This window comes from Nanorana parkeri, unplaced genomic scaffold, assembly GCF_000935625.1.
Source record: "Nanorana parkeri isolate BGI_ZX_2015 unplaced genomic scaffold, ASM93562v1 scaffold63, whole genome shotgun sequence".
NCBI lineage: Eukaryota > Metazoa > Chordata > Amphibia > Anura > Dicroglossidae > Nanorana > Nanorana parkeri.
The window spans coordinates 673,878-699,613 of NW_017306331.1; the positions used below are offsets into that span (position 1 = coordinate 673,878).

Below are 25,736 nucleotides of genomic sequence, written 5' to 3' on the forward strand. Positions count from 1 at the left end.
TATATATATATATATAAAGAAAAAGAATGTACAGCACAGGTGTAAAGAGAAGTGTAGACAAATGAAAGCTAGTAACCTGCAGGAGTATGAACATTATATGCTGTCGTCAGTCAACCCTTGGAGCCCTACATGTTGCGCTACATCCATGTGGAGAGCTCAGTCCAAAGTTTCAGTAAAACACATCCTTCTTAACAGCAGAAAATCTCTTTTGTGCTGTCTGTTTGGCTAACCCACAGTGCTCTGAAACACTTGGTTTTGCCAAGAATTAAAAGGATAGTTATAAAATTTGTGTATAAAAGCAAAAAAAAAAACCAAAAACATTTACTCCAAACCACTATAGTTTACCTTTAAAAGACGCTATTCACCTTTCTCATGGAAAGCAAAGTGACAGTGTCTTCCCCCCAACTCCTTTCTCTGTTGCAGCTGGTGACCCTACCTAGTGCTTCTGGGTATTAAGGAGAATGTGATCTGGTCCCCTGTGGCAATGTGGCAGCAAATCGAATTGACCAAGAACTATCACATGACCAAGGGAGTGACAACACCACATTCCTGGATCACCAACATTTCATTGCAAGGATTGGAGAAAAGAGAAGGGGAGTATAAGGTGATCAGTGTGGTTTCCAAAAACATTGTAAACTGAGACTGAAGAGAACAGAGTGCATTAATAAAGCACTAAACTGTAGTGTAAAAGTCCACAGATAACAAATGTATTTCCATAAATAACAGATTCAATGATTATATTTCCATCCCTAATACCATGAATGCATTGCAATCTTTGGTGCACTTCAAACCTTGGAACCTTACTTTTCTGTGTCTCAATGCCTTAAATGCATACCAGAACTGCAATAGCCACTCGACGTAGCTCTACCAGGGTCAGTGATAGCAGATGATTTTTAGACACACATACTAGGGCCCCCTTAGACAAGAGCCAATAAACCTACCCGCATGCCCATTTGAAAAAACATTTGTTATCTGTGGACTTTTACACAATAGTGTGGTGCTTCATTCATACACTCTCTTCTCCTGTTCTGCACTCTGTTTCTGTGTTGAGGTGGGCATATTGGTAGGGGAGCAGGGCTTTGCTTTCTCATGTCACCTCCTTGATAACTGGTGATCTGATAATGCTGGGTAATGATCAAGAAGCAGCAGTCGAGGTTTACAAAGCACAGATCCACAAAAAGGATAACGCAGAAGCAGGAAGATCCCTGCACTGCATTTCTTCAGATACAGCTTCCTTTCCAGCAAGGAGAAAAGTGAGAAGCATAGGAGTGACCAAATCTCATGACACTGGTAGTCAGAGGAGCAGTGCCTACGATGATTTCACTCTGCATATATACAGCTATGAAACTCAATGCAAAAGAGTGACTAGGCAGGGAAATGCACTGCAATTTTACTGAAGAAATTTAAAAAAGGCAGATTTTCAGTTTACTGTTTTCAGGGTAGCCAAAATGAACATTTCTGATTTTCCTGATAGCTAGTGGGTCAGCATAACAGCCAGACAACTAACATTTTCAGAAAAAGACTCCTATCTCATGCCATGTTCAGTTTAATGCAAAATGAACACACAAACCTGTTATGTGCATAGGTGTAAATTAATAGGGTTTCTGCTTAAAATTAATTTTTAATACAGTGAAATAAAATGAGAGCAGTGTAAACAAAACCTAAATACTCAAACACACCCTTTTTTTATGCACCGAACACAAAGGACAGAGATGTAAATATATTCAGTTTAGGTCATATTGTCCTAAGTAAAAAATATAGACGTGTTCTACAGATAATACTAAAGCATTATCTAATTTGCTCTGTGTTTGCACATATTCATTACTGGCACTTTTTACCACTTTGCTAAATCTATAAAAGAATTGACCGACGTTTTAAGGCTGCTTTTGCTCAAACGATAATATGATGAATATACACAGCTGGAGATCTTTAAAGTCCACGTAGCAGCACATCTTTCAATGAGATCCCATCTATAAATAGTTTATTTGTTTAGCTCATGTAAAAAAAAAGGTTTCTCCATTAGATTTTTCTCTTGCATGATACTCTTCGTGTGCTTGAGAAAAAAAGTAAAAGAGCAAAAGACACTGACCGATGCCGGCCTGCAAGATGCAAAACATAAAAAGCACTGGGGCAACAGTACAGATGATGGCTGAAAGTGCCTGAAGGATTAATAGCTTTTGTTGCCTATAGAAACTAGATTCTCCCACTCATCTTTCCATTCCAGTGTGGGAGAATGAAACTGTGTGTGTGCTTGCTATTGACACTTGAACTCCAGAAAAAAGGTGTTAAAGCAGAACTAGATCCTATCCTTTACAGCCAAGGAAGGTGCAATCTTTGCCCCTTTGGATTGCAGTTGCCATGGTGCCACTCATGTGACCAACTATGACACCAGCCATTTGAGGCCTTAGGGCCTGGTTCACACCTAGGTATTTTCGAGCAGTTCGAAAAGCGCTTTTAAATGCCCAACACAAGAAATCCCATGATTTTCAATAGCTCTGGTTCACACCTGAGCACAAAAACGCCAGCAGGAAAACGCCAAACACCTGAAAAGGTACATGAGCTTCTTTGGGCAGTTAAAAGCATGGGCAGAAGCATGTTGCACATTTTCGTCGAGCATTTTTGCGCATTTAAACGCGCATTCTTACATTGCCCGCAAAATGCACATAATGGTGCCGCCTAGGTGTGAATCAGGCCTAAAAGTTTGGTTGAGAGCTGAAATAAGAACAATGCCAACCGTGACAGTTAGCATGTCTAAAAAAATAACCCTTTAAAAGACATCAAATCTATCTAAACCCAAAAGGAAAAATTTTACATATTGCACCTTACCAATTAATTTACATTTTACATAAATGAATAAAAGCTGACCATTGTAAGGACTCCGGTCACTGTTAAATAGTTTGTCTTAACCCTCCATCTGCCACATTTGCTGGACAACTTGGTCTGGTAAGGGAAGTTGAAAAATAACAGGCTTACTGGCCAGATTACCAGGTGAAAACAAAGTGAAAAAGAGCCTAAAAATGCAAACTAATGTAGCCAACACATTAAGGGATTGGTAAGCTGCAATATAATACATCTTTGTTTTTGGGGTTAGATACACTTTAAATTGGTGGGAAAAGTTCCTATTTAAACTGACCACACACAGTTAGATTTTAATCTGTCAGGCTAACAAAATTTACCACCAACTGTGACCTGAGAGGGTATATGTAAACAACTAAAATGATATATATAATACCATATAAACCACCACATTTGTTAGCATATTTTGTTGACCTGACAGATGAAAATCTAAGTTTGTAAAGCCGGCTAAAATAGTAATTGCGCTTTAAATTTTTTTTAAAAAAAACCTCCACATTTGGGCCCCAGTATCCAAAAATGCACCCTCGCCATCTAGAAATCCTCCTTTTTACTACCAAGGAATGATGCAGTGTTTCTCATATCCAGTGCCTTCTCCTGTGATTTAAATATAGTACATGCAATCGAACTAAGGATGGCTTTGGCCTTTAAAAATAAATGGAAGCCATCCAGTTTAGGCATCCGGGTGAAGATGGAGGTCGGCCAGACATTCCATGCGGCCAGATACAGCCTCAAGTTAGTAAGCCCCATATTTAAGACTAGCAAACAGGCACTATCACATACCAGGCTGCACACTGCTTTTTGTTAGGAGGAATGCAAGATAAAAGATAAATCTTTCAGGGTATTGCTTAGGCACAATTTACACTTCTAAATGTTAGCTACAATCAGGGTCGTCCCTATAATAAGTCAGCCTTGGGTAGTTGCTTCAGATGACATCTCACTGGTTTATGTGAGGACCCACTGAGGGTCCCAGGCTGCTAAGAGCTCTTAGCTGGCATCCTGCTCCTGGCACCCAGTAACGTCAGTGAGCTGGGTGGGGCGCCGGAAGAGTCGGACACAGAGCTAGCAGCAGCAACCGCACCCCAAGCCCCCCGCCGCCTAAGGCGGCAAATACTGTGGGTACACCCCTGCCTATAACATAACAAATCTTTACTCTTGCAATTCAGGTGAATTTAGGAAGATATAAATAAACCTTCACCCCTATGTTCTTAGCACTGTCTTAACTGGCTCCCTGGAGATGTTTGGAGGAGGCTTAAGTGTTCAAGCCCAGGCACAATTCTAACATCTCAGAACTATACAGTATATCTATGAGACATCACATATGTTTTTGTGAATGATAGTTCTTGTTTGATCACCTACAAGTAGCTGTACTTCAGAATTACTGTCCCTTTAAGGACATCCTTGTTATTATACAGCATATACATCTAGCTGTAAGATTTACAAAGCCTGTATCTATTTTCTAACCAAAATCCCTCTGAAATTCCACACATGCCTCAAAAAGCAATTATTCATCTAAATGCTCAGCTCTGAGCGCACCCAAAGTCTGCTGACCTTTCCAATTACATCATTCTATAAAGGAAACAGTTAATATTTTCAAATTTCATTCCCCGATGATTCTATATAAGGAGCCATAAGAGGAATCTTCTATCCCAAGGCTCCTGGCGACCAGGCAAAGACAAACATACTTCTCCGGTGCTGGTTTCCTAGCAACCCGTCTAAGCTAAGCAAGCACAAGGAAACCCAATGTCATCAACTTCCTTTGCAGCTCTTGCACAACAGGCTGTTCCAAATTGGATCTATAAGATTATATATAGAAAAGTTTTAGTAAAATACATGATGCCTATATTTCAGCTAACAACGTTGGCTGAATTTTGGTGTCAGTCATTTTGGTGTCACCCCTCCAATGATGGCACACGGGTGCGGGCCGCACCCCCCTTGTGACGCCACTGACTATTTGGAATTATAAGAAGTAAGTAAAGCTTGAAAGAGTACCATTTTATTCAGCAAGGACCCATCTACTAGGTTTAAGTTGTGTATTTGTACATTATTTACAATAGTAGCACTTCAATCTGCATTTCTGTACAATACATTTCCAGACATCCCAACCTGCAAAACCTTATTTCAGGGAGGTTCCCGTCTCATTTCAGGGAGGTGCCCTTTCTTATTTTTTATTTTTACAAGACTTGAGATCCCTGCATTTCTATACACTGAGGGTCAGGGATGTGATCTATTGCCTAAATAAATATACAGTATATTGCAAATAAAAATGTAATGTGTAAAACAGCCAGGAAGACAGTATGATTACAGACTTTTATATACTTGTCTTTTGGCTTCTTTTTATCTATCCATCTATATCATCTTAGCTATCTATCTATCTATCTATCTATGAGAAACAGGTACTTTTTTAAAAGACCATGCAGCTCAGCTCACTTAGGACAAAGGTTACAATATTATAAAACTCCCCCACCAGCTGATACTCATCATGATACTGCCAGTTGTACAGTAATTATTGCGGTTGTGCGCTTCCCATCAACTGGCAGATTTTCAGACAAAAATGTGATCGCAGACAAAAATCGGCAGATAACTGTAAGGTGCACGGGCACCTTAAGAGTACAGGGAGAGTGGTCTGAGATAAGGATGGGGGCTTTACTTTTGACTTTTTGACACAAATTTGAAGTGTGCACATCAGTAACAGCACCATTTAGTCTGTGCGGTCAGTAGTTTTGGAGAAAGGAGTAAACCTGAACCAAACGATGGAGCACAGTATGAAGGTTCAGGTATGTTTACATGCTTGGAGAATGAAAAGGTTCACTTTATTGTGACATCCGAAAAAATAAAAAAACTTGGTATAGTAACAGCACCAAAACTTGTCACTACATCTGCTGCTAATCTGTCTACTACGGGACCTACAGCATAGATGACATATCCCTGCAGTGATAATCAAGATGTCTCCTTAATTCTCAGATCCTGTTTCACTGTGATGAAATGATGGCAGCAGCAGGGAAGAGCCAGTTGTCTCCAGCAGAGCAGTATCCTATGAATTCGGGTTTAGAATGCGGATCTAGACACAAAGGGCGATGCTGAAATTCCCCGTTCTCCGCACCCGCTGCATTTTATTATGAGCGATGGCTTGCTCTAAAGGAGCCCTGTCCTTAATGCTTTGGTCGGCACAGATTCAGCACGCTGTAAAACGCTCAGCTTCCAGCAGCAGCGTGACGCATTGCAGAGACTACGACAGGAATCCTTTGGGACTGCATATGAAGCACTGCACAGAGGGGATTGTAGAAGAGAAGGATTTCCCTCTTACCCTTACAAGGCTTCAACTATTTCTAGCAGCGATCAGTTATTCAAAACCATTTCACTACAAGCCCCCAGCTTGGGTACTAAACTCAGAAAGTGAATGGGGTTATGTCATTTCAGCTGAAGGTAATCTGTCAATGGCAATTAAAGCTGTTTACTAGTGTCTTTTTTTGTAAGGACGGTATTCAATTACAAATAATACTTTATATGTATTTAGCCTTGCAGCAGAAAAAAATCCTTAATGTTCCACGTCTGCCGCTTCTTAAAGACCACTTGCCATTGCACACAATGTGGTTTGACACAATGCTCCCATTAGTGGTGTATTTTGGTTTGGGGCTGCCCTAGGCAAGGTGAAACTCGGGTGCCCCCCCCCCACCCCCAACTAAATTTGCTCAGGATCTGTGGTGGGCACTGCGGAGTCTCAGGTGGGCTGTGAAGGATCTTTGGTGGGCTCTGCAGGGTCTCAGACTGCAAAGTCCACCATAGACCCCGCACTGCCCACCTGAGACCCAGCAGAGCCCACCACAGACCCAGCAGTGCCCACCACAAACCCAGCAGAGCCCACCACAGACCCAGCAGAGCCCACCATAGACCCTGTGAAGCCCACCACAGATCCTGCACAGCCCCCTTGATGCCCTGCAGATCACAGGGTCTCAGGGGGGGCTGTGCAGGATCTGAGACCCTGCGGAGCCCACCATAGACCGCACAGAGCCCACCTGAGACTCTCAGGTGGGCTGTATACAATCTATACTGGGCTCTGCAGGGTCCCTTTACCAGCAGTGTGATCCTCTTACCTGCATCTGCTGTCTCGAGCTGCCCGCTGCTGGACCTGGCCTCCTTTACTGCCCAATGGCGCTTCTGGGTCCCGGCCTCCTCCGCTGACCGACGGCGCATCTGGGACCCTCCTCCTTGCTGTTTCAACCACCAGGTGGAATAACAAATTTTAGTTACCATAATGTTAATGGAAACCCGTCTCTGTTTCAGTTCGGAGGGGTGCACTTTGCCATCCTTGCCTCGGGTGACAAATGATGGAGCAGATTACAAAGGTACAGGTATGTTTACATAGGTCCAGGCCCTATTAGCAGATATTGTAATATATGTTCTGACTGGCCAATTATGCCAAATATTTACATGTACATAGCATATTGACATATAACACCAACATGGAGACAGTGTCCAGGCCTAGTTATGTAGCTCTGCCCCAACTGTGTCAAGTTACCCTATACTGGCTTTTGTGTTCATTTAAGTACAACATTGTTAAAGATGTCACCAGTACACCATATTGAAGTGAAGAACACGTCTGTTTATTGATGCTTCATGTCAAAACAAATAACAATGTTTCGGGGCCACACAGAGCTCCCTTCATCAGGCTTGAATTGACAATACTGCTAAAGAAAAACATTTTTTTTCTTTAGCTGCATTGTCATTTCAAGCCTTAACCAGTTGACATCCGCGGTGTTAAACCCCCTTCCCATCCAGGCCATTTTTCAGTATTCAGCGCTGCGGTACTTTGACTGACATTTATTCCGTCATGCAGCGCTGTACTGAAATTCACATCAGATGCAGTGCATTCCGGAACGATTCTGGCCAGAACGCACTGCATCGCATTGTGCGTAGTGCTTGCAGCATTTTGATCGCACCGGACCGCAGGCACAATGTGCCTTGCGATCCTGTGTGGACAATCGCATTGCAGCTGGAGGCTATGGTGGCTACGGTGCCATTCCCTTCAATGGCCTGCCACGCCCCCTCCTGCCCCGCAAAAAAATTAGCCGGCTGCAATGTGCTGCAGTGCGTTCTGGCCAGAATCGGGCCAGAACGCACTGCATGTGGTGTGAACATACCCTAAGAAGGGGACCCATGTGCTCCCGAAAGGTTGTTATTTGTTTTGACATGAAGCGTCAATAAACAGTTGTGTTCTTCACTTCAATATGGTGTGCTGGTCACACCTTTAACAAGTTTCAGTATTGGGGGCGGCATCCGCGGTCACTTCGAGCACCCACGCTGATAGGGATACCCGGTAAGGAGTGCAGCAGGATTTTGGAATACACATTTAAGTACAACAGGCACATGTAAGTATTTGGCTTTAGATATAATTTAATGGTCCAGTAGGCTTGGGGTGGGTTGCTGACCAAGCTGTATTGCTTAAAGAAAATGGAGTAAAATGAATTCACTGACCTAGTTATGCTGTGTAACATCTAGGGTCAAAACTTTTTATTTTACGTAAATAAAAATTTAGGTAACTTAGGTAAAGTAGGGAAGGAAGAAAACCTCTCTGTGTCCCGTTGCAGAGCTTTGCTTTTATTCTCTGTCATAGAGACAGTACAGGAAGTGAGAAGAAACCTTTCTAAAGTAAGGGACCAGGTGTCCCCATTGGAAGATTTCCCCTCACCTTCTGTTCCAGTGACAACTGTAACATTTTTAATTTCCTATGTATTTCCGTACCAGTGACAAAACAGTCACAACAATAGGTGGTAAATTTCCACATCGGCGATAATAGGAAGCAATTAAAGGAGTTATGAGGAGAGTGAAATATGCTCATCTCCATAGTTAGAACCGACGCGTGACACTGCAGCTGTCACATGTTGGCTTTATAGAGCAAGAACTGAGCAATCACATACCGCTGATTGCTCAGTTCCCGATCTCCTCCTTGCAGAGAGCGGTGACTGTCAGTTTCCAATTTCCCTTCTCCATTCCTACAGCACTGACTGGAAAGACAGATGGGGCAGGGGTCGGGCACAGCTGGCTCTGCCTCTGGAAAGGCAGAGCCAGCTGTCAATCAAGTAGCAGGGTAGATCCCGACAATATTGTCGGGATCTTTCCCAGGCGCAGCGCGGCTCTTTGCTGTCAGCATTTAATGGGCAATAGCCTGCTATATGCTGAGTTTTAGGTCACAGGAGTACATAGTAAATGTTTTGGTTATAGAGATGAAAATCTTTTCTTTCATATCATTTCCTAAATTGTTGTTATATTCATCCATGAATTAATTTATAAACTAACCTCTCTTCCAAATAAAAGTCTTCATGAAAAGAATGTAAATTAGTTATAGAAGTTATTAGTCTATTGACCGAATACTGTCCATGCAAGCTGGGACTGGCAGGCAGTTTGGTTCCCGCTCGGCTCCCCCAGTGCACAGTTGCTGCCCGAGCCTTGGTCTTCATTGTCTTTTTGTCAAATCTGATATGACGAGCTCAGCGGTCCTGACTGGGGGATATAATAATTTACAAGGCGACGGCTGCATTGGATTCCTGTGGAACAGTTATTTGCGGGAAGCTATTTAAACCCTGCAGTGGGCGATATGACATAAGATGATTCATTGTGTCATGTTCACTTAATGAGAGTGCAGAAGGACAGCGTTTGGCAAAGTGACATCAAATAGCAAAGCTGGTATTTTGAGGCACAGCTCAGTTACATCTCCCTCTCAGATTTCACCCACAAGGAAACACAAACTTCACAGGCTACTATCAGCTGTGATGTAACTTCTCAGATAAAAGTGGTCTATTTGCGTAACTTTTAGAAAAGACAAAATGAGAGCTGTTAGGTTTAAATGTTCATACTTGTTAAGAGAATTTATATTTACGCCTATGTTGTGTTGTGCAATGACATGCCTGTAGCAAATACAGAATTAGAAAACTAGGAGTGCACCATACACATTAAACATCACCTTCCAGCTAAATAGGTTTAGTGATCATGATTGATATGCGAGCAAATGTGTGCATACACGTGGACCTGTGATCAAAGCATACCCTAAGAGGTCTATTTATAAAAATGTACATAACTTATTTCCCATGAAAAATTGCAGGTACATTTGTTCTGTGTAAGTTAACCAGCTGTTGTAAGAATTGAGCAAAAACAAATGTGCTTAGTGTCATTTCTCTTCAAGTCGCATGTTCTTCAATAGGTTTATTCATAAAGATCAGAGTGAATTGAGAAAATACTAAATTATAGCCACTAGATGGAGCTGAAGAACAGAGGAAAAAAATACATTAGAGTAATGAGATAGAATGAGCAGTTAAATGTAAACACTGCCACTACAGGAATAGTAATGGTTACAATTATATGTTCATTCTCTCCAGTGTTCTCTTGAATTGGAACATTGTAGCTCAGTATCAACATGTATTTATTTCCTATGATCCTCAACTCCATCTAGTGGCCATAAGGTGGTATTTTCCTGATTCAATCTACTCTATACGAATATACCTATTGAAGAACATTTGACCTTCAAATGAAATTAGAACATTCATTTTTGCCCCATTCTCAGAACAGCTGGTTAACTTGAACAGAATAAATGTACCTGCAGTTTCGCTGGATGAATATGCTATGCACATTTTTTTTTGATAAACAGACCCCTAACAGTTTATCCTTACTCTTTTGTAAAAGAGAACTATGGGGTAAGTGTTTTTCCCCATAGTTCTCTTAAGGGTCACGGGAGGACATATACTAGCGTCCTCCCGCGACCCAAAGCTCAGTATACCGTGAGCTACAGCTTGCAGTATACTGAGACAGCCGCAGCCGGGACAGATCCCGACATTGCTGTCGAGATCCACCCAGCTGCGTGAGTGACAGCGGGCTCTGCCTATCTAGGAACGGGCATATATTCCCAGCAGTTGTGAAAATCCTTTACCAGGGACATTGAGCACTTTTATTTTGATTCACATTTCCAATGTCACCCACTTTATTTAGTCCTAAAGTTTACAGTGTAATAGAGAAAATCACAGATATTTTCTGTGCTTCTACTGTCCTTCCATCTCAGTCAAGAGGAAACTTCAAACACCTTGTAAAATGTATGTAAATGGAATAACTGTCTCAGAGAGGAAGACTCCACATTGCCGAATCCAAGTCACTGACATTATCACAGTAGTTGGAGCCTGTTCACACATGATTTTGTTTAGGTGACCCATGTGCCACAAAATAAGTTATGCATCAGGGGCGGACTGGGCCAGGGGGCAGGGTGGCAATTGCCCCCCGGGCCTCTCCGATGCCGTCACGTACGGCCCCCGTGACCCCCCACTGTCGCCGGCATCCGATGCGGCATCTGTGATCGGCGGCCGCTGGGTCCTCGGCTTCTCGGGCTGCCCTCTACACTGCCTGATTAGAGGGCCGCGTCTGCTTGATCCAGCTGGATGAGGCAGGAGAGGCCCTCTAATCAGGCAGTGTAGAAAAAGTCGCCAGTCAGCCCCTGTTATGCATCATGTTGTGTCACCATGACCCATTCATTTCGACCCTGTAGTTCATTTTGAATGGGCACCAACACAGGATCCTCCTTCTCTATTTTTATTGCAACGCACCGCAATTTTACCGGAAGCTCCCGCACAGAGTGCTAAGTTTGACATTGGATTACTGGACAGATCTAGAAAGAAGTACACAAAGCACCCCAAGATTCAAGTAAGAATACATATGGCTCCTGTATTTAGACAATACTTTTTTATTCCATAGTTCACCTTTGAATTGAATGTTATCCAAGATGCTGCAAAGCATGTTTTTTAAAGGCTGACTAATTCAGATGTTTCCATCTCAGGAAAGCAGTAGGTCATGTTTTTTGACCTAAAAGCCGTTGCAAGAGCCTTTAGAGAGCAAAGAATTTGCACAGATATTGCAATGTGTGGTAAATATGAAATATTCACAGGCAATTTTTCATTTATTTATTGAAGCTGGAATTCTGATTTAATGGTTCATCTATCTTCATTTACATTGCAGCCCTCATTAGTCTGTGCCCCAGACACTTCAATCACAAGTCATGGGTGCATCGTAGCAACCAATCAGATTTTAGTTATAATTTTTTTAGCCTGCATTTGAAGACCTTGTTCACTCAGATAGGCTTCAGCTTGTATGCCAGCAGTGTGTGTACAGCAAGATTCCGCACTGCATTTGTAAAGCATACTAAAGTATACTCAGTTCCAGTATAGGAATGTTAAATACAGATCTTAATGGGAGTGTCACTATATACAAGCTGTTAGCAAGCTTTCATCAAGCTATGAGCATTCCCGAAAGCTTACTGAAGCCTTCCAACAGCATGTTCATAGTGACAGTCATGACTCCCATTATGATCTGTGTTGAATCACTAGATTATATATATAATCCTATAATCCCACAGTTGTAACCTTCATCTGGCCATATATCTAATGCTGTTACCTTGCCACAAGACATCATGGATAATGCCAGCTGATACCAAAGATGAAACTCTCCACATGCAAACTTCATGGCCCTCTCCAGACACTGAAAAAAAGAGAAAACCTGAATCAGAAAATGTTTTAAATAAGAAATCTAATCTTAATGAAAAGGTGTCCATGCTAAACTGCCTCTCCTGAGTGTTGGTGCCAGAAACTGGGTCACTTTATTAAGAAAACAGCCACTAGCTGCTGTGGTTCCGGCTCATGACCCACCCCCTCCTGCCGCTTCTTGTGTTCTACTATTGGCTCATCACTGTACGGAGAGTTGTTCTTGAATGACTGGATGACTGTGACTGGATAGTAAAAGGAAAGGCAGCACCCTGATGATTTCATCTCAATGTCACGCGGCTCTTTTCTTCTATCAGCATGCTCCTTGCACTGTAACACACCTAATTGGCTCATTGTGCTGCTTCTCCTTTCCCCATCTGAGCCCTGCTGTACAGGCTGTGCAGGCACTGACTATACCAGGTAAAATTCAAATATTTATTGATGTGATAATGTTTACATAGCTTTAATAATTTTTTCTCACATCTGCCTGGAGATCAGCTATACAATGTTTCACACTTGTATGGCTGTTAGACTTATGTGATTTTTTCCCCAGAAACCAGCATTTTTTTTAATTTGACAGTTATTTGACTGTGACTGTTATAGGTTTCCTATAAAAATGAAAGAAAAGCCTAAGCTACAATTTGCTATTTTATAAAATAATTATCTGTAACAATTCATTATTGGGTATGGACAGTTTAAGATGTGAATAAGCCCAGAGTCAACTGAAATATCTTCTAGATGTTGGGTGTAGACAGTGCTGTCTAGGCACACATGTATGAAGCAAATACTGGCACATGTGTCTCCTTCAGCAATAATTTATTGAAAGGTTGCCTTGTCCAATCAGTAGATATAGCTTACGTGTTTCCCGCTTAAACGGCCTTGGTCATAGCTTGAGCTATGACTCGATGTATCTGTGATAAGTGTTTACACATATATGAAGCCTTTCTTTTGTACAGGCTTCACTTCTTGTCACATAATTTTCATGTAAATAATTTAAAAAAAAGAATGTACTATTGTTAACATCATGGATGATTTAGACACAGAGATACACTAATATTCAGGTGTCCTATCCACCAAACAAAAGAAAGAGAATATTAATTAATTTTATCTTGGTAATGTCTCTTCTCAATATCCCTTGCAACCCTTTGTCCAAAGTTCTATCTACAAATGTGACCCGATAAGGGGGAAAAAATTATGAGATAAGAGGGGGAGGTGTTCTGTTGATCTAACAAACTTCCCGTCTGTAAGCAACATGCCCGTTCCGCGCATGCGCCAAGCACCGCTAAGAAGAGGAATACGCGCATGCGCACAACAACCATTTCCCATCGAAAGAAGCGCAGTATGGCGCACCGGAAGTGATGCGCAGAGGGAGCGAGTTCTAAGAAAAACGTGCCAAAGGCACACAGGAAGTGACGTATTTGATTAGTTCACTTCTCTATTTAAACCTAACCAGCCTGTCACTTACTTGCTGAATTGTCTTATCAGCTCCTGTCTGTGTTGTGTCTCCTGTTTCCTGTCTTGAATATTAGATTGCCGTTTGCCTGAATTTTGACCCGTTCCTGCCTCAACTACTTGCCTTGATTGCCGCCTGCCTTTATGACCCTGGACTGTTTTTGATTACTCTTTTGCCTCTTCCTTTGGTACTACATCTGACCTCCTAGATATTGACCTCGGCTTGCCTCGACTTTGATTTTCGGCGTCTGCCTGGCCTCTGTCACCATCCTCAAAGGCCATAAGACACAAGGTGCAAGGGAAGCCTCCTCAACCATCCAGTCTCCCAGACCAGGTTCGTAATACCGTCCTAGGTTGAAAATGCTGCCTCTCCATACATGCAGTATGGTGAGTGGTGTCACCCTAGGACAGGAAGTATCTTACTAGCAGGATCATCAGGAAAAAATAGAGAAAAAAAAGTAAAAAAAGAAAACCCATATCTAAGGATTGGTAAGTTGGAATATGTTCCATTTTTTTCTTGGTTTTGGATAAACATTGAAGTGTACCTAAACCTGAAATTTTTCTTGGACAGTGTGGGGAAGAGTGACCAAGTGTTAAAACTAGGGATGCACCGATACCGTTTTTTTGGTATCGAGTACCGATATTTTGCTTTCGGTACTTGTCGATGCCAAGAACCGAAACCGGTGCTTCCGCTGGCATGGAGCTGGCCTCCCAGGCAATCAGGAAGCCAGGCGGCAGGTAATGACAAATCCCGCTCGGCTTCCTGATTGTCCGGGAAGCCTGCTCCATGTTGTCTGGCCGGCTCGATTGTGATTGGCCAGGAAACCGGCTTCCCAGCCAATCAGCATTGAGCCAGCTGTTAGGCCAGCTCAATGCTGATTGGCCAGGAAGCTGGCTTCCCAACCAAAAAGCATGGAGCCGGCTTCCTAGCCAATCAGGAAGCCGGGAGGCTGGTCATTCCTCGCCACCCAGCTTCCTGATTGCCCAGGAAGCCGGCTATATGTTCCACTATGTTGTTTTCTCTGACCCGGTAGGGAAATTGACCCAATGTATTTATGACCATTGTCAGTGGTAGGAAATCTAAAATCTTACAGTTATATATCATACAAACAGGGCCATTTTTTAAGGGGGAAATTTCTCACACGATTCAAAGATTGTTGTGTCTACAGGACAGGAAGTTAAGGAAAATCTACTCAATGGGACACCGATAGCAAAAATCACCTCTTATCTATCCATAGCAAAAAACTAAGAAAACATGGTTAGCATCAACCTGTCATTTGAGTAATATGGGGACTGCCACTGTTGGCCTTCCTTCTGAAAATGCTAGTTACCTGGAGCTCTGCTTTCAATCACTGACCTAGCTGAAGAATGCAGATCAGGAAAGTCAGACAAAGGTCAGAACTCCTTATTTGCATACCTGTTCTCGGTCAGCGACTCAAAGTATTGCCCTAAAGTCAGCACGACAGCCATGCAGCTAACAGTCAACTGGCGAGTGTAGACTGATTTTGACATCAGTTTGAGACACTTTTGAGATCATCCGGAATTCATTGACAGGTGCATCTGACTTGCAGTTGACCGCCTCCTGATCTGCTTCAAGCGGCATTTGCATTTCCATAGCTTGTTGGGAAAGAGAAGCAGTTCTGGTGCGAATAAAAGCCAGTGGACCCCATGCTGATGTCAGGACAGGTTTCCCTTTAATCTACATCAATGCTTTGCATAGGACTCCTATTTTATCACTAATGTATTCAAATCCCAATATGAACAACTTCAGTAAACATTATTTGGAGAAGTGTTCATCGTTGAATGTCAATAGCCATTCTGGTATACAACATACAAAAAACCCTCTTTGTATGAGTGAATGAAGTTTGCCCAGCCCACTGGAGCTATAATGATTGTACACGGAGACTGCTGCTGAGCCAGTAAAGGAGATTGGTGCATAGGTTACAGTAAAACTACATCCCCAAAGGTGGGTGAGAACAATCATTCTCAGAAGTGTTCAGGAAGATAGCCAGTAAGCATGGCAGAGAGATCTGATGGTGTTTTCCAAGAATTGTGGCTGAATGCCCATTGCCACAATTCCAGTTTGGTCCAAGACAGTTAGCTCCTGGAACGCACTGGATCACATACTGTAAGCCTCCCTGGATTCCAGTGCAATCGCTAAAAATAGTTAATGCACTATTTTTTGTGATTGCACCGGACCGGAAAGCAGACATTGCTGTGCCACACAGTCCGGTTAAAAAACACAGACTTCAGAAAGCAGATCCACCCAGAGCACCTGTCGAATCTGGGATTACAAAGGAATGCAACTAAGGTAAATAAATGGCCTTTCTGATTTTGCCACAGATTTAGTTGCAATGTTTTCTGGATAGGGTTAGCTGTTCACTGATGCTTTCATGTGCTGCCTGTAATGGTCCTTTAGGGCTTGTTCACACCAATTCCAGTGCGTTCCAGCATGGTTAGCTGCTGGAACGCACTGTATCGCATACTGTAAGCCTCCCTGCATTCCGGGGCATGGGGTTGTGCCATTCAAGTCAATGGTATCGCAGTCACGCTCCCCCCGCCGCAGTGCGATCGCCAGGTGACCAGGGAGCATGGAGCCGGCTTCCTGGCCAATCAGTAAGCTTGGCAGCGTGTAACGACTCGCCGCCCGGCTTCCTGATACCGGAAGTTCCGGTATCGGGATAGACATCTGAAGCATTTGGGCAGGTACGAGCACTTGCTCAAATACTCGGTATCGGCATCGGTGTATCCCTACTGACAACCACAGGGAGTGAACAGCCCAGCCAGGTGCAGAAAATGTATAGAAGGATTAAAATAAGAGAAAATGGACAGGAAGGTTGTGTTCACTGAGTCATTTTATAACAATAAAAGGTTAATTTTGCACGGCACCAGCACCCGTAGGTGGCGCAGACAAGCATAGAAATTTCCTATACTTTTATAAATGAACCCCTATGTTTCAAGTTTGACTGAAGTGTCCCTTTAATAACAGTGTTTTTATACTTTGCCTGCATGAGCCCATTAATGGATGTATTCCAATGCAAAAAAGAAATCATACGGCTTGTGGGTTGATAGACTGAACAGAAGAACCCCTTGCTACCTCTTAATTTTCTAGAGTGCTCAGCTTAGAGCAAGCACAGGTCACAATGTTAGTGTTTGTTCGGCCGGTGGATGCAGCTGTTACAGTATGATTTCAGGCAGAATTATGGCTGAAGACCAGTCAACCACACGACTCCATTACGAGCACATGAGCAATTAAGCTGTTTGAAAGCTGCAGGATCAGAGTTGCCAAAAATCACAGGATCCCTGCAAATGGATATATGAATCATTCTGGCAATATTTGAAGTTGGAATGTACATTTCAGGTGAAAAGGAGCAAAATGACACTGTAAAATGCTTTCGTAACATATAGCCATAAAGAACAAGTACAGGAAAGGTGGACATTAATAGAATTAATATTGTATTCTGTAAGAGTGTTAAGCCTTTCCTCCAGTTCCATTAGCCCCACCCCTTATATGTATGTTACCATGACAGCCCTGGGAGTTTAGGTTCTGGAATAGTTATGTATCAGTTACAGTGATATTTAGTTAATGTGTTCTCAAAATAACAAATCTCTTGGTTACATCAAATTGTCCAATAATGTAATCTCTTATCGTTTCCATGGTGGGATTTAGGCAGCATAGAGCCAATCAGGAATGGATAGGCCTTAAAGCGGACCTATACTCAAAAAGTAAAGATTTGTGGTCTTACAGGAAATATCTAGAAAATGTAATTGTTACAAAGTAGTATCCTTAAAAATGTACCGTTTGCCTTTAATTTCTCCTAAAAAAATAGCAGTCCGCGTCTTGACATGTGTCTGCACCTGAGCACTGCTGTTCCTGTAGCCTCATGACTGTATATCCTTCAATGAAATCAGAGTAATTAATTTCGGCACCAGAGAGCAACCTGTACAACTATGCAACACTGAAGGGTAAGGCTGGAGTTCAGCTTTAATTATAATTGTGCTTTCATTAAGGAAGCACAAATGGCAACAGTGACCTGTGGTCACCCAATTTCCTTATCAGTCTTCCTCTTTCCATAACTCATAAACAGAATCCATAGTCTTCTAAACCCCATTTTGTAAGTCATTGTTTCCTCTTGCAAAGCCACGCATTCTCATATAAAATCATGCAAAATCAGTATATTGAATTATTATTGTTATGTAGAATATACATAGATCTACAATAAGCAGATGTATATAATATATGCAGTATATACTCACCAGCCACTTTATTAGGTACACCTGTTCAATTGCTTGGTAACACAAATTGCTAATCACCCAATCACATGGCAGCGACTCAATGCATTTAGGCATCTAGACGTGGTGAAGACGGCTTCCTGAAGCTCATACCGAGCAACAGAATGGGAAGAAAGGGGATTTAAGTGACTTTGAACGTGGCATGGTTGTTGGTGCCAGATGAGCTGGTCTGAGTATTTCAAAAACTGCTGATCTGCTGGGATTTTCACGCACAACCATCTCTCGGGTTTACAGAGAATGGACCGAAAAAAAGAAAATATCCAGTGGGCAGAAGTTGTGTGAATGAAAATGCCTTGTTGATGTCAGAGGTGAATGGGCAGGCTGGTTCGAGATGATAGAAAGGCAACAGTAACTCAAATACCGTTACAACCAAGGTATGCAGAATACCATCTCTGAACGCACAACACATCGAAAATTGAAGCAGATGGGCTACAGCAGCAGAAGACCACACCGGATGCCACTCCTGTCAGCTAAGGCAAGGAAACGGAGGCAACAATTCGTACAGGCTCAGCAAAATTGAACAATAGAAGATTGGAAAAACATTACCTGGTCTGATGAGTTTCGATTTCAACTGTGACATTCAGATGGTAGGGTCAGAATTTGGTGTAAACAACATGAAAGCATGGATAAAGTCTGCCTTGTATCACCGGTTCAGGCTGGTGGTAGTGTAATGGTGTGGGGGATATTTTCTTGGCACACATTGGGCCCCTTAGTGCCAACTGAGCATCTTTTAGTACCTGAGTATTGTTGCTGACCATGTCCATCCCTTTATGACTACAGTGTACCCATCTTCTGATGGCTACTTCCTGCAGGATAATGCACCATGTCACAAAGCTCACATCATCTCAAACTGGTTTCTTGAACATGACAATGAGTTCACTGTACTCCAATGGCCTCCATAGTCACCAGATCTACATCCAATAGAGCACCTTTGGGATGTGGTGGAACGGAAGATTCGCATCATGGATGTGCAGCCGACAAATCTGCAGCAACTGCGTGATGCTATCATGTCAATATGGACCAACATCTCTGAGGAATGTTTCCAACACCTTGTTGAAGCTATGCCATGAAGAATTATGACAGTTCTGAAGGAAAAGGGGGTCCAACCTGGTACTAGCAAGGTGTACATAATAACATGGCCGGTTAGTGTATACTGTAACAGAATATGAGAATAATTATTTATAATTTCCCTCATTTCTAGCAGAAAAGAACTGAAAAATATTCCTTAAGGTAAACCTGTCACAATACTAAGCAATGCATATTAAGAACAGGATGAAAAGCATGATATGGGGAGAAGCAGCACACTATTTCCAATTGAGCCCGATTCCACCCAGAGCCTTCATACCAGTCAGTGAGGCTACCCATCACATTTTGGTATCAAAAGGGAGGGCTTGAAAGGGGTGGGGCTAAGCTTGACCTTTTTTTTGAAAGTTTGCATTTGCATAAAACGTTGATTTATAAAAGTTCCTATACCCGTTAGCACCATCTAGGGGCACTACCGAAATGCGTAACATTTATTAATTAACCACAAACTTTCTATAGAACTGAATCTACTAAACTTTATATTGTGTTTTATACTAGCAGAGTATTAATGTGTACACACAGGTTTTGGAGCAATTTGTGTGCAGAGAGATAAACTGTCAGGAATTTTTTGTGATGCACTGAAACAACATTGTTGTTACTTTGGACTATATATTTGGAGGAGCACTTCATGTGGAATGTTATATTGCTTTATCATAAAAGGCACCTGAGAGTGTTGCCATTAAAGTGACACTAAACTCAGGAATGAAATCTTAAAAATATATTCACGTACCTTAACTATGAAAAAAACTACATTTTTATTTGTGCTGTAGATCCTCAGATCATCTCTGAGTCCTTTCTTCTGGAGGGTGACTACTTTTGTTCCCCATGGTCCCTGTGTGTGTTGTAAAGTAGCCACCACTCCAAGCTCACTCCTGTGATGGACTACAATCTTAGTAGAAAATTAGTAAACTAAACATGAGATTGTAGTCCATCACAGGAGTGAGCTTGGAGCGGTGACTACTTTACAACACACACAGGGACCATGAGGAACAAAAGTAGCCCCCCTCCAGAAGGAAGGACAGTGTCAGCACCAATTCAGAGATGATTTGAGGGCCTACAGCCGAGTGATACACAAATAAGATACATTTTTGGTAATAGGATATGTGAACGCATTTTTAAGATCTAACACTTGAGTTTAGTGTCACTTTAAATGATCCCAATATGAGTATTGCGCTGTATACGTAATTTTTTTCTTTCTTTACAAAATACTAGCAATGCCTTCTGAGGTGACCATTCATACTCTAGATATAGTGAATGTGTTACAGTTACCACCTTGCAATGTCTTTCTGTGTATAAACAGTCTTAGGACTCTTGTTGAGGGGCATTCTTTTCAAACAGCGCGTTTGCTAGTTAAACACAAATGCATGCCTTGGTTAGCAAATGCAGCGAGTGCTTTGCCTGCAGTACAAAGGCACCTTAATATGACTTGCTGCATCCAAAGAAGCACAGCACAACTTAAAGCTGGCCAAGCCTCTGACCTGACATGTGTAATGCTCAATTAAAGTCAATGGGATTTTATTGAACTGTGTTCGTTGTGCGTTCAAATGCAGGAAAACAACGCATGTCAGCATGAACCCTTAGAGAGGTAAAGAGCATAGAAGATTCTATTTCCAGGAGAGCATTACCTCAGAAAGCATGGCATACTGCCCTCTTCTGGCCATTGTGATACTCAACAGGTCATATACTGCAGAAGCATTCTGTAAGCTGACAGCGCGGTCTTCCTTCTGGTCTGGAGCGCGGCTAATAACAGCATCTCTGTTCGCCTGTCACAAGGACACAATACTTAGTTGTTGCTGCTGCTTTCATAAACATCTACAAAAAAATCTACTGGCAAGAATTTTCAATCCTTTTCAGGACAACTAAATCCGAAACACAATTGGCTTTATCCTCCTAATTCATTTAAACACAACATAATATATTTAGATATATAAATAATACATATATTATGTTTTACAAATTATGTTTTACATATATAAAATATTATAAATATATTCTATACATAATATATTTAAACATAAACATAGTCACAAATGTAAAACTTTCCATACTATAAAACAAGATTTGATACCATTTATACCTTCGGACAAGTTGAATTTTGACCCTTTACAGGGATACAATATAGTAAGCTGCAAACTTAATCTGCTAATTATAAAAGTGCAGGAATATCTTTTGGAATAAAAGTAGGTGTGGCCTTCTGTGGACTTAATGTGGCTTTTTGCTAATTAATTCCACACAATTTGCCCCATCCGTGTTTCATTTGTGTTTATAAGTCACACTTGGCCTCAGACTTTTTCCTTTATTCTTACTCTTGATTTCTGGCGAATTAGGGTTCCTCTGATTAACACTTTTTGACTAACCCCCCCCCCCAAATCAAGTCATGGTGGTCTAGCTCATGTATGGTGGAAAAAGCACAAAGCTGGTCCAAAAACTTAAACCCAAAACCTGAATTGGTTTATGCCTGTTGCTGAAATACCTTAAAAGGAGAACTATGGTATTAGGGCTTTTCCCAATAGTTCTCCTTAGGGTAACGGGAGGACACAAACTAGCGTCCTCCCGTCACCCTAAGCTCATTATACTGCTGCGTCTCAGTACGCTAAGACGCCGCAGTATACCGCGAGCTACAGCTTGCGGTATACTGAGATGCCGCAGCTGAAGCGGATCCCGACAATTATGCCGGGATCCGCCCAGCTGCGTGACTGACAGCTGGCTCTACCTATCTAGAGGCAGAGCCAGCTGTACCCGCACCCCTTCACCCGTCCGTTCCGCCAGTCAGCGCTGGAGGATCGGAGCGGGGAGGGGGAAATCCAGCCCCTCCCTTGTCACGGCAGAGAGCGGTGACAGGATCGAGAGGTGAACGAACGCCGGTATGTGTTCCCTCACCTCCCAATCTACTGAGCCGACCTGTGACAGTCTCATTGTCACAGGTTGGCTAGAACTATGAGGTGAGTGAAAAGCACTCACCTCATAGTTCTCCTTTAAATGCAAAGCTCCACCTTCGCAGACTGGGGGGAATTTATGAAAACCGGAGCAGACAAAATCTGGAGCAGCTGTGCATGGCATCCAATCAGCTTTTCTCTTCAGTTTATTCATTTAAGATTTGAAAATGAAAGAGAGAAGCTGATTGGTTGGCATGAACAGCTGCTCCAGATTTTGTCTGCTCCAGTTTTCATAAGTTCCCTTCACTGTATTTAGAGGAAAGATTTGTGAGCACCATTTAGTGTAGCAATACAGACTGTTCACCTTTGCGGCCAGGGGAGTCTAAGAGAAACCAATGATGTCACTAGAATGGCCAGAAGACCCTTATACATATATGTATGAGTGTGTGGGCCATCATGATCAGGCACATGGACACTGCTGCACTGCTGACCCACACATTATTATTACTATACAGGATTTATATAGCGCCAACAGTTCACACAGCACTTTACTAAATTAAGAAGACAGTACAGTAATAAAACAGTTCAAGACAAGACTGTAAGGATTAGGATTACTCATTAATTACTAATGAATGCAGAGCTGTATTAATTTGTGTCTTTTATATCTGCCTGGAGTTTAGCTTTAACATTATTTATACAGTGTAGCCTTCCTTTTTACCAAGGACACAACAAGGCCTTTTACCGAGCTGTCAGATTTATAACCTTAGTGAGATTCATACTTATGTTTACTGTTCATGTACACTGCTTACTATCGTTATGTCTTGTTTTAATCACGCTGTGCACATATTAATCTCTTCTATATGTAGCTAAAGATGTTGCCTGGTGTTCCTGTTTCTGCTATTCACTTGATCTTACATAATAATGTAGAATGTTTAAAATGCTCTAATATAAGGTGATGGGATTTCATTCTTCATAGAATGGTAAGCAGACATTTATGGATTATGTAAACCTGACATCATATGCCTTTGATACTCTCACTTCTCTAATACAGTCCACCCATGATAGTTCCATAACAACTACAGAATCTTTTATTTGTGGAGAAAGAAAAAAGCATTCTTGTATTAATTTTAAAAAATCCCGTTCCCTATCAGGTCTGTAATTACAGAGAGCCTGGGGAGATTTGTTATTTTCAGGGTATTCTATATAACTGCTCCTTATGTATGGTTAAAGTGACACTAAACTCAAATCATCTCTGAATTGGTGCTGACACTGTCCTTCCTTCTGGTGGGTGGCTACTTTTGTTCCCCATGGTCCCTGTGTGCTGTAAAGTAGCCACCTCTCCAAGCTCGCTCCTGTGATGGACTACAATTTCACATTTAGTTTACTCATTTGTATTGAGCTTGTAGTCCATCATGGGAGTGAGCTTAGAGATCATCCTATTTGGTAGATAAGTTGACTTATCTACCCAAGGGCCAATGTCACAATTGTTAGACTTGAAGTCTTTTATTTTAGATGGCACTTGAAGAGAAGCTAACAGGAATTTAAGTTTTATATATTTCTCTACAATCTTTTATCTATGAATCACACTTATATTTATAACTAGGGATGCACAGATACTTTTCAAGTACCAGTGCAGATACTCGGCATTTTCATGAGAACTACCAGGTTTGCAGCGGTTGCAGCTGGGACCTAGCTCTGGTGCTCCACCACTGTCCTGAAATCATTAGTCTGTATTGTTTTAGAAAAACTGTCACATGACAATAAACAAAAATGTATCAGTACTCATACTTGTAAGTACTTGGGCACGTATCAGTACTCGTACTCGCAAAACTGGTATCTGTGCATCCCTTTATTTATATTTATAAAAACAAAATCATACATTAAAACAGAGATGTACAAACCCCAGGAGCTATGTACTCAGTACTTGGTTTGGGCCCCTTTTGCAGCACTTACTGCAATTACTTTTGCACGATATTCGAATTATTCGAGTTTCACCTGTATAGTTATATCAATGACTCCATCTCCCTATACAACACTTTACATTCTTTTCATTCACATCAGTCCCTTCCTTACAATCTAATGTCCCTGTCTCATATGAATACGCAGACACATACTGGGGCCACTTTAGACAGGAGCCAACTAACCTAACATAATGCCCTTTAGGAATGTGGGAGGAAAGCCACACAGATAGTGCCCCGGTTAGAGATTGAAACTGAGAACCCCAGAACTGCAAGGCAGAAGTGCTAACCACTAAGCCGCTGTGTTTCCTCAGTATATGCAGATTGAAGGTCATCCCTTTGATCTGCAGATAAGTGAGAGTAGATACAGAAGTAACAATGTTACTTTATATCTCTCTATATCACATCTGAATAGTGTTTATAAACACTATGTCGGCCTGTTTGGTTTTCTGACAGCTTCTATAGCTGCTGTATTTACCCAGCAATACCCAGCTGTTATTTTGACAACCAGGAATTGCCGGAAAGTGCGAGGAGGGGAGCAGCAGCTGCACAAAAGTACAGGGCATACTACATTGCTTGCAGATGGGGGGGGCACTTTTTGCTGTATGCCTAGCGCCTTACTCCTGCAGGTGGCGATATAACCCTGATGGTCCAGTAATCTATGGCTGTGTCCTTCAATGAACGGAAGAGAAAAATTACCCGCTGATCCTGCCAGAAAGCTGATAACTTCCTGTGGTCTCTGGGGACAACAGAACCACACCCTCAAGTCAGGGGTCCTCAAACTTTTTAAACAGGGGGCCAGTTCACTGTCCCTCAGACATTGTTGGGGGCCAGATCATAGTTTGAAAAAGATATGAACGAACTCCTATGCACACAGCACATATTTTCTTTGCACACTGCACATATTTTCTTTGTAGTGCAAAAAAACAGGAAAAAACATACAATATTTAAAATTAAGAGTAATTTTAATCAACATAAATGTATTAGTATTTCAATGGGAAGTATGGCCTGCTTTTGGCTAATGAGATGGTCAATATTTCCAGAATATACCTTGCAATCTTTCATGAACTTTATCACCTCGTCAAGTTATTTGCATAGTTAGTGATGTTGTCTGGCATTAAAGGGAGATATGCATATTAAATACCTGCCCTGGTGTCTTCAGTGCAGAAGACAGTATGAGTATGCAATGAAAAACAGAAAGGATGACGAAACTTCCCCACGTGCTAATGCAGACTACACAGCTGAGCACACTTTCACTTCTTTCAGGCTTGCTGGCGGCTGTGTGAGTTTCGCTCTGGCGCCGACCAATCACAGTTCATTGAGCTGTAAGCTTTCTGCGCCTGCGCAGTAAAACCCCCATGTGCACACCTATAGCAAGGGGCGTGCGGCCGAGCAGGCCAGGTTAAGGACCCTGTTGGGCCGGATCTGACGCGCGGGCCGTAGTTTGAGGACCCCTGCTCTAAGTTATAAGAGAAGGTGAGAGGGGCAAGGTGCTGTAGTCCTATCCTGTTTCTGTTGTCCTGATACACTAAGGAAAGTGAGCAATGTCATCCAAATACTAAAAGTGTATTACTGGTAGGTGAAAATAAAGGAATAAACAAGAGATGCACCAAAATTGAATTTTTAGACCGAAACTAAAAAATGTGTGAGGCCGAAACGAAAAAAAAATTTCCAACCTTTTTAAAATTATTTTTTATTTACTGTCG

General features: G+C 42.0%; 1 protein-coding gene across 1 annotated transcript in view; it reads right to left on the bottom strand.

Annotated features, from left to right (window-relative positions):
- Window positions 1-25,736, bottom strand: part of TTC7A (tetratricopeptide repeat domain 7A) — a 277,635-nt gene that overhangs the window by 165,474 nt on the left and 86,425 nt on the right. The window contains exons 9-10 of the mRNA XM_018576308.1: window positions 20,822-20,959; window positions 12,283-12,366 (exon numbers count right to left, since the gene is read on the bottom strand). Of these exons, the coding sequence (XP_018431810.1) occupies window positions 12,283-12,366; window positions 20,822-20,959 (222 nt within the window). The remainder of the gene's footprint in view (window positions 1-12,282; window positions 12,367-20,821; window positions 20,960-25,736) is intronic.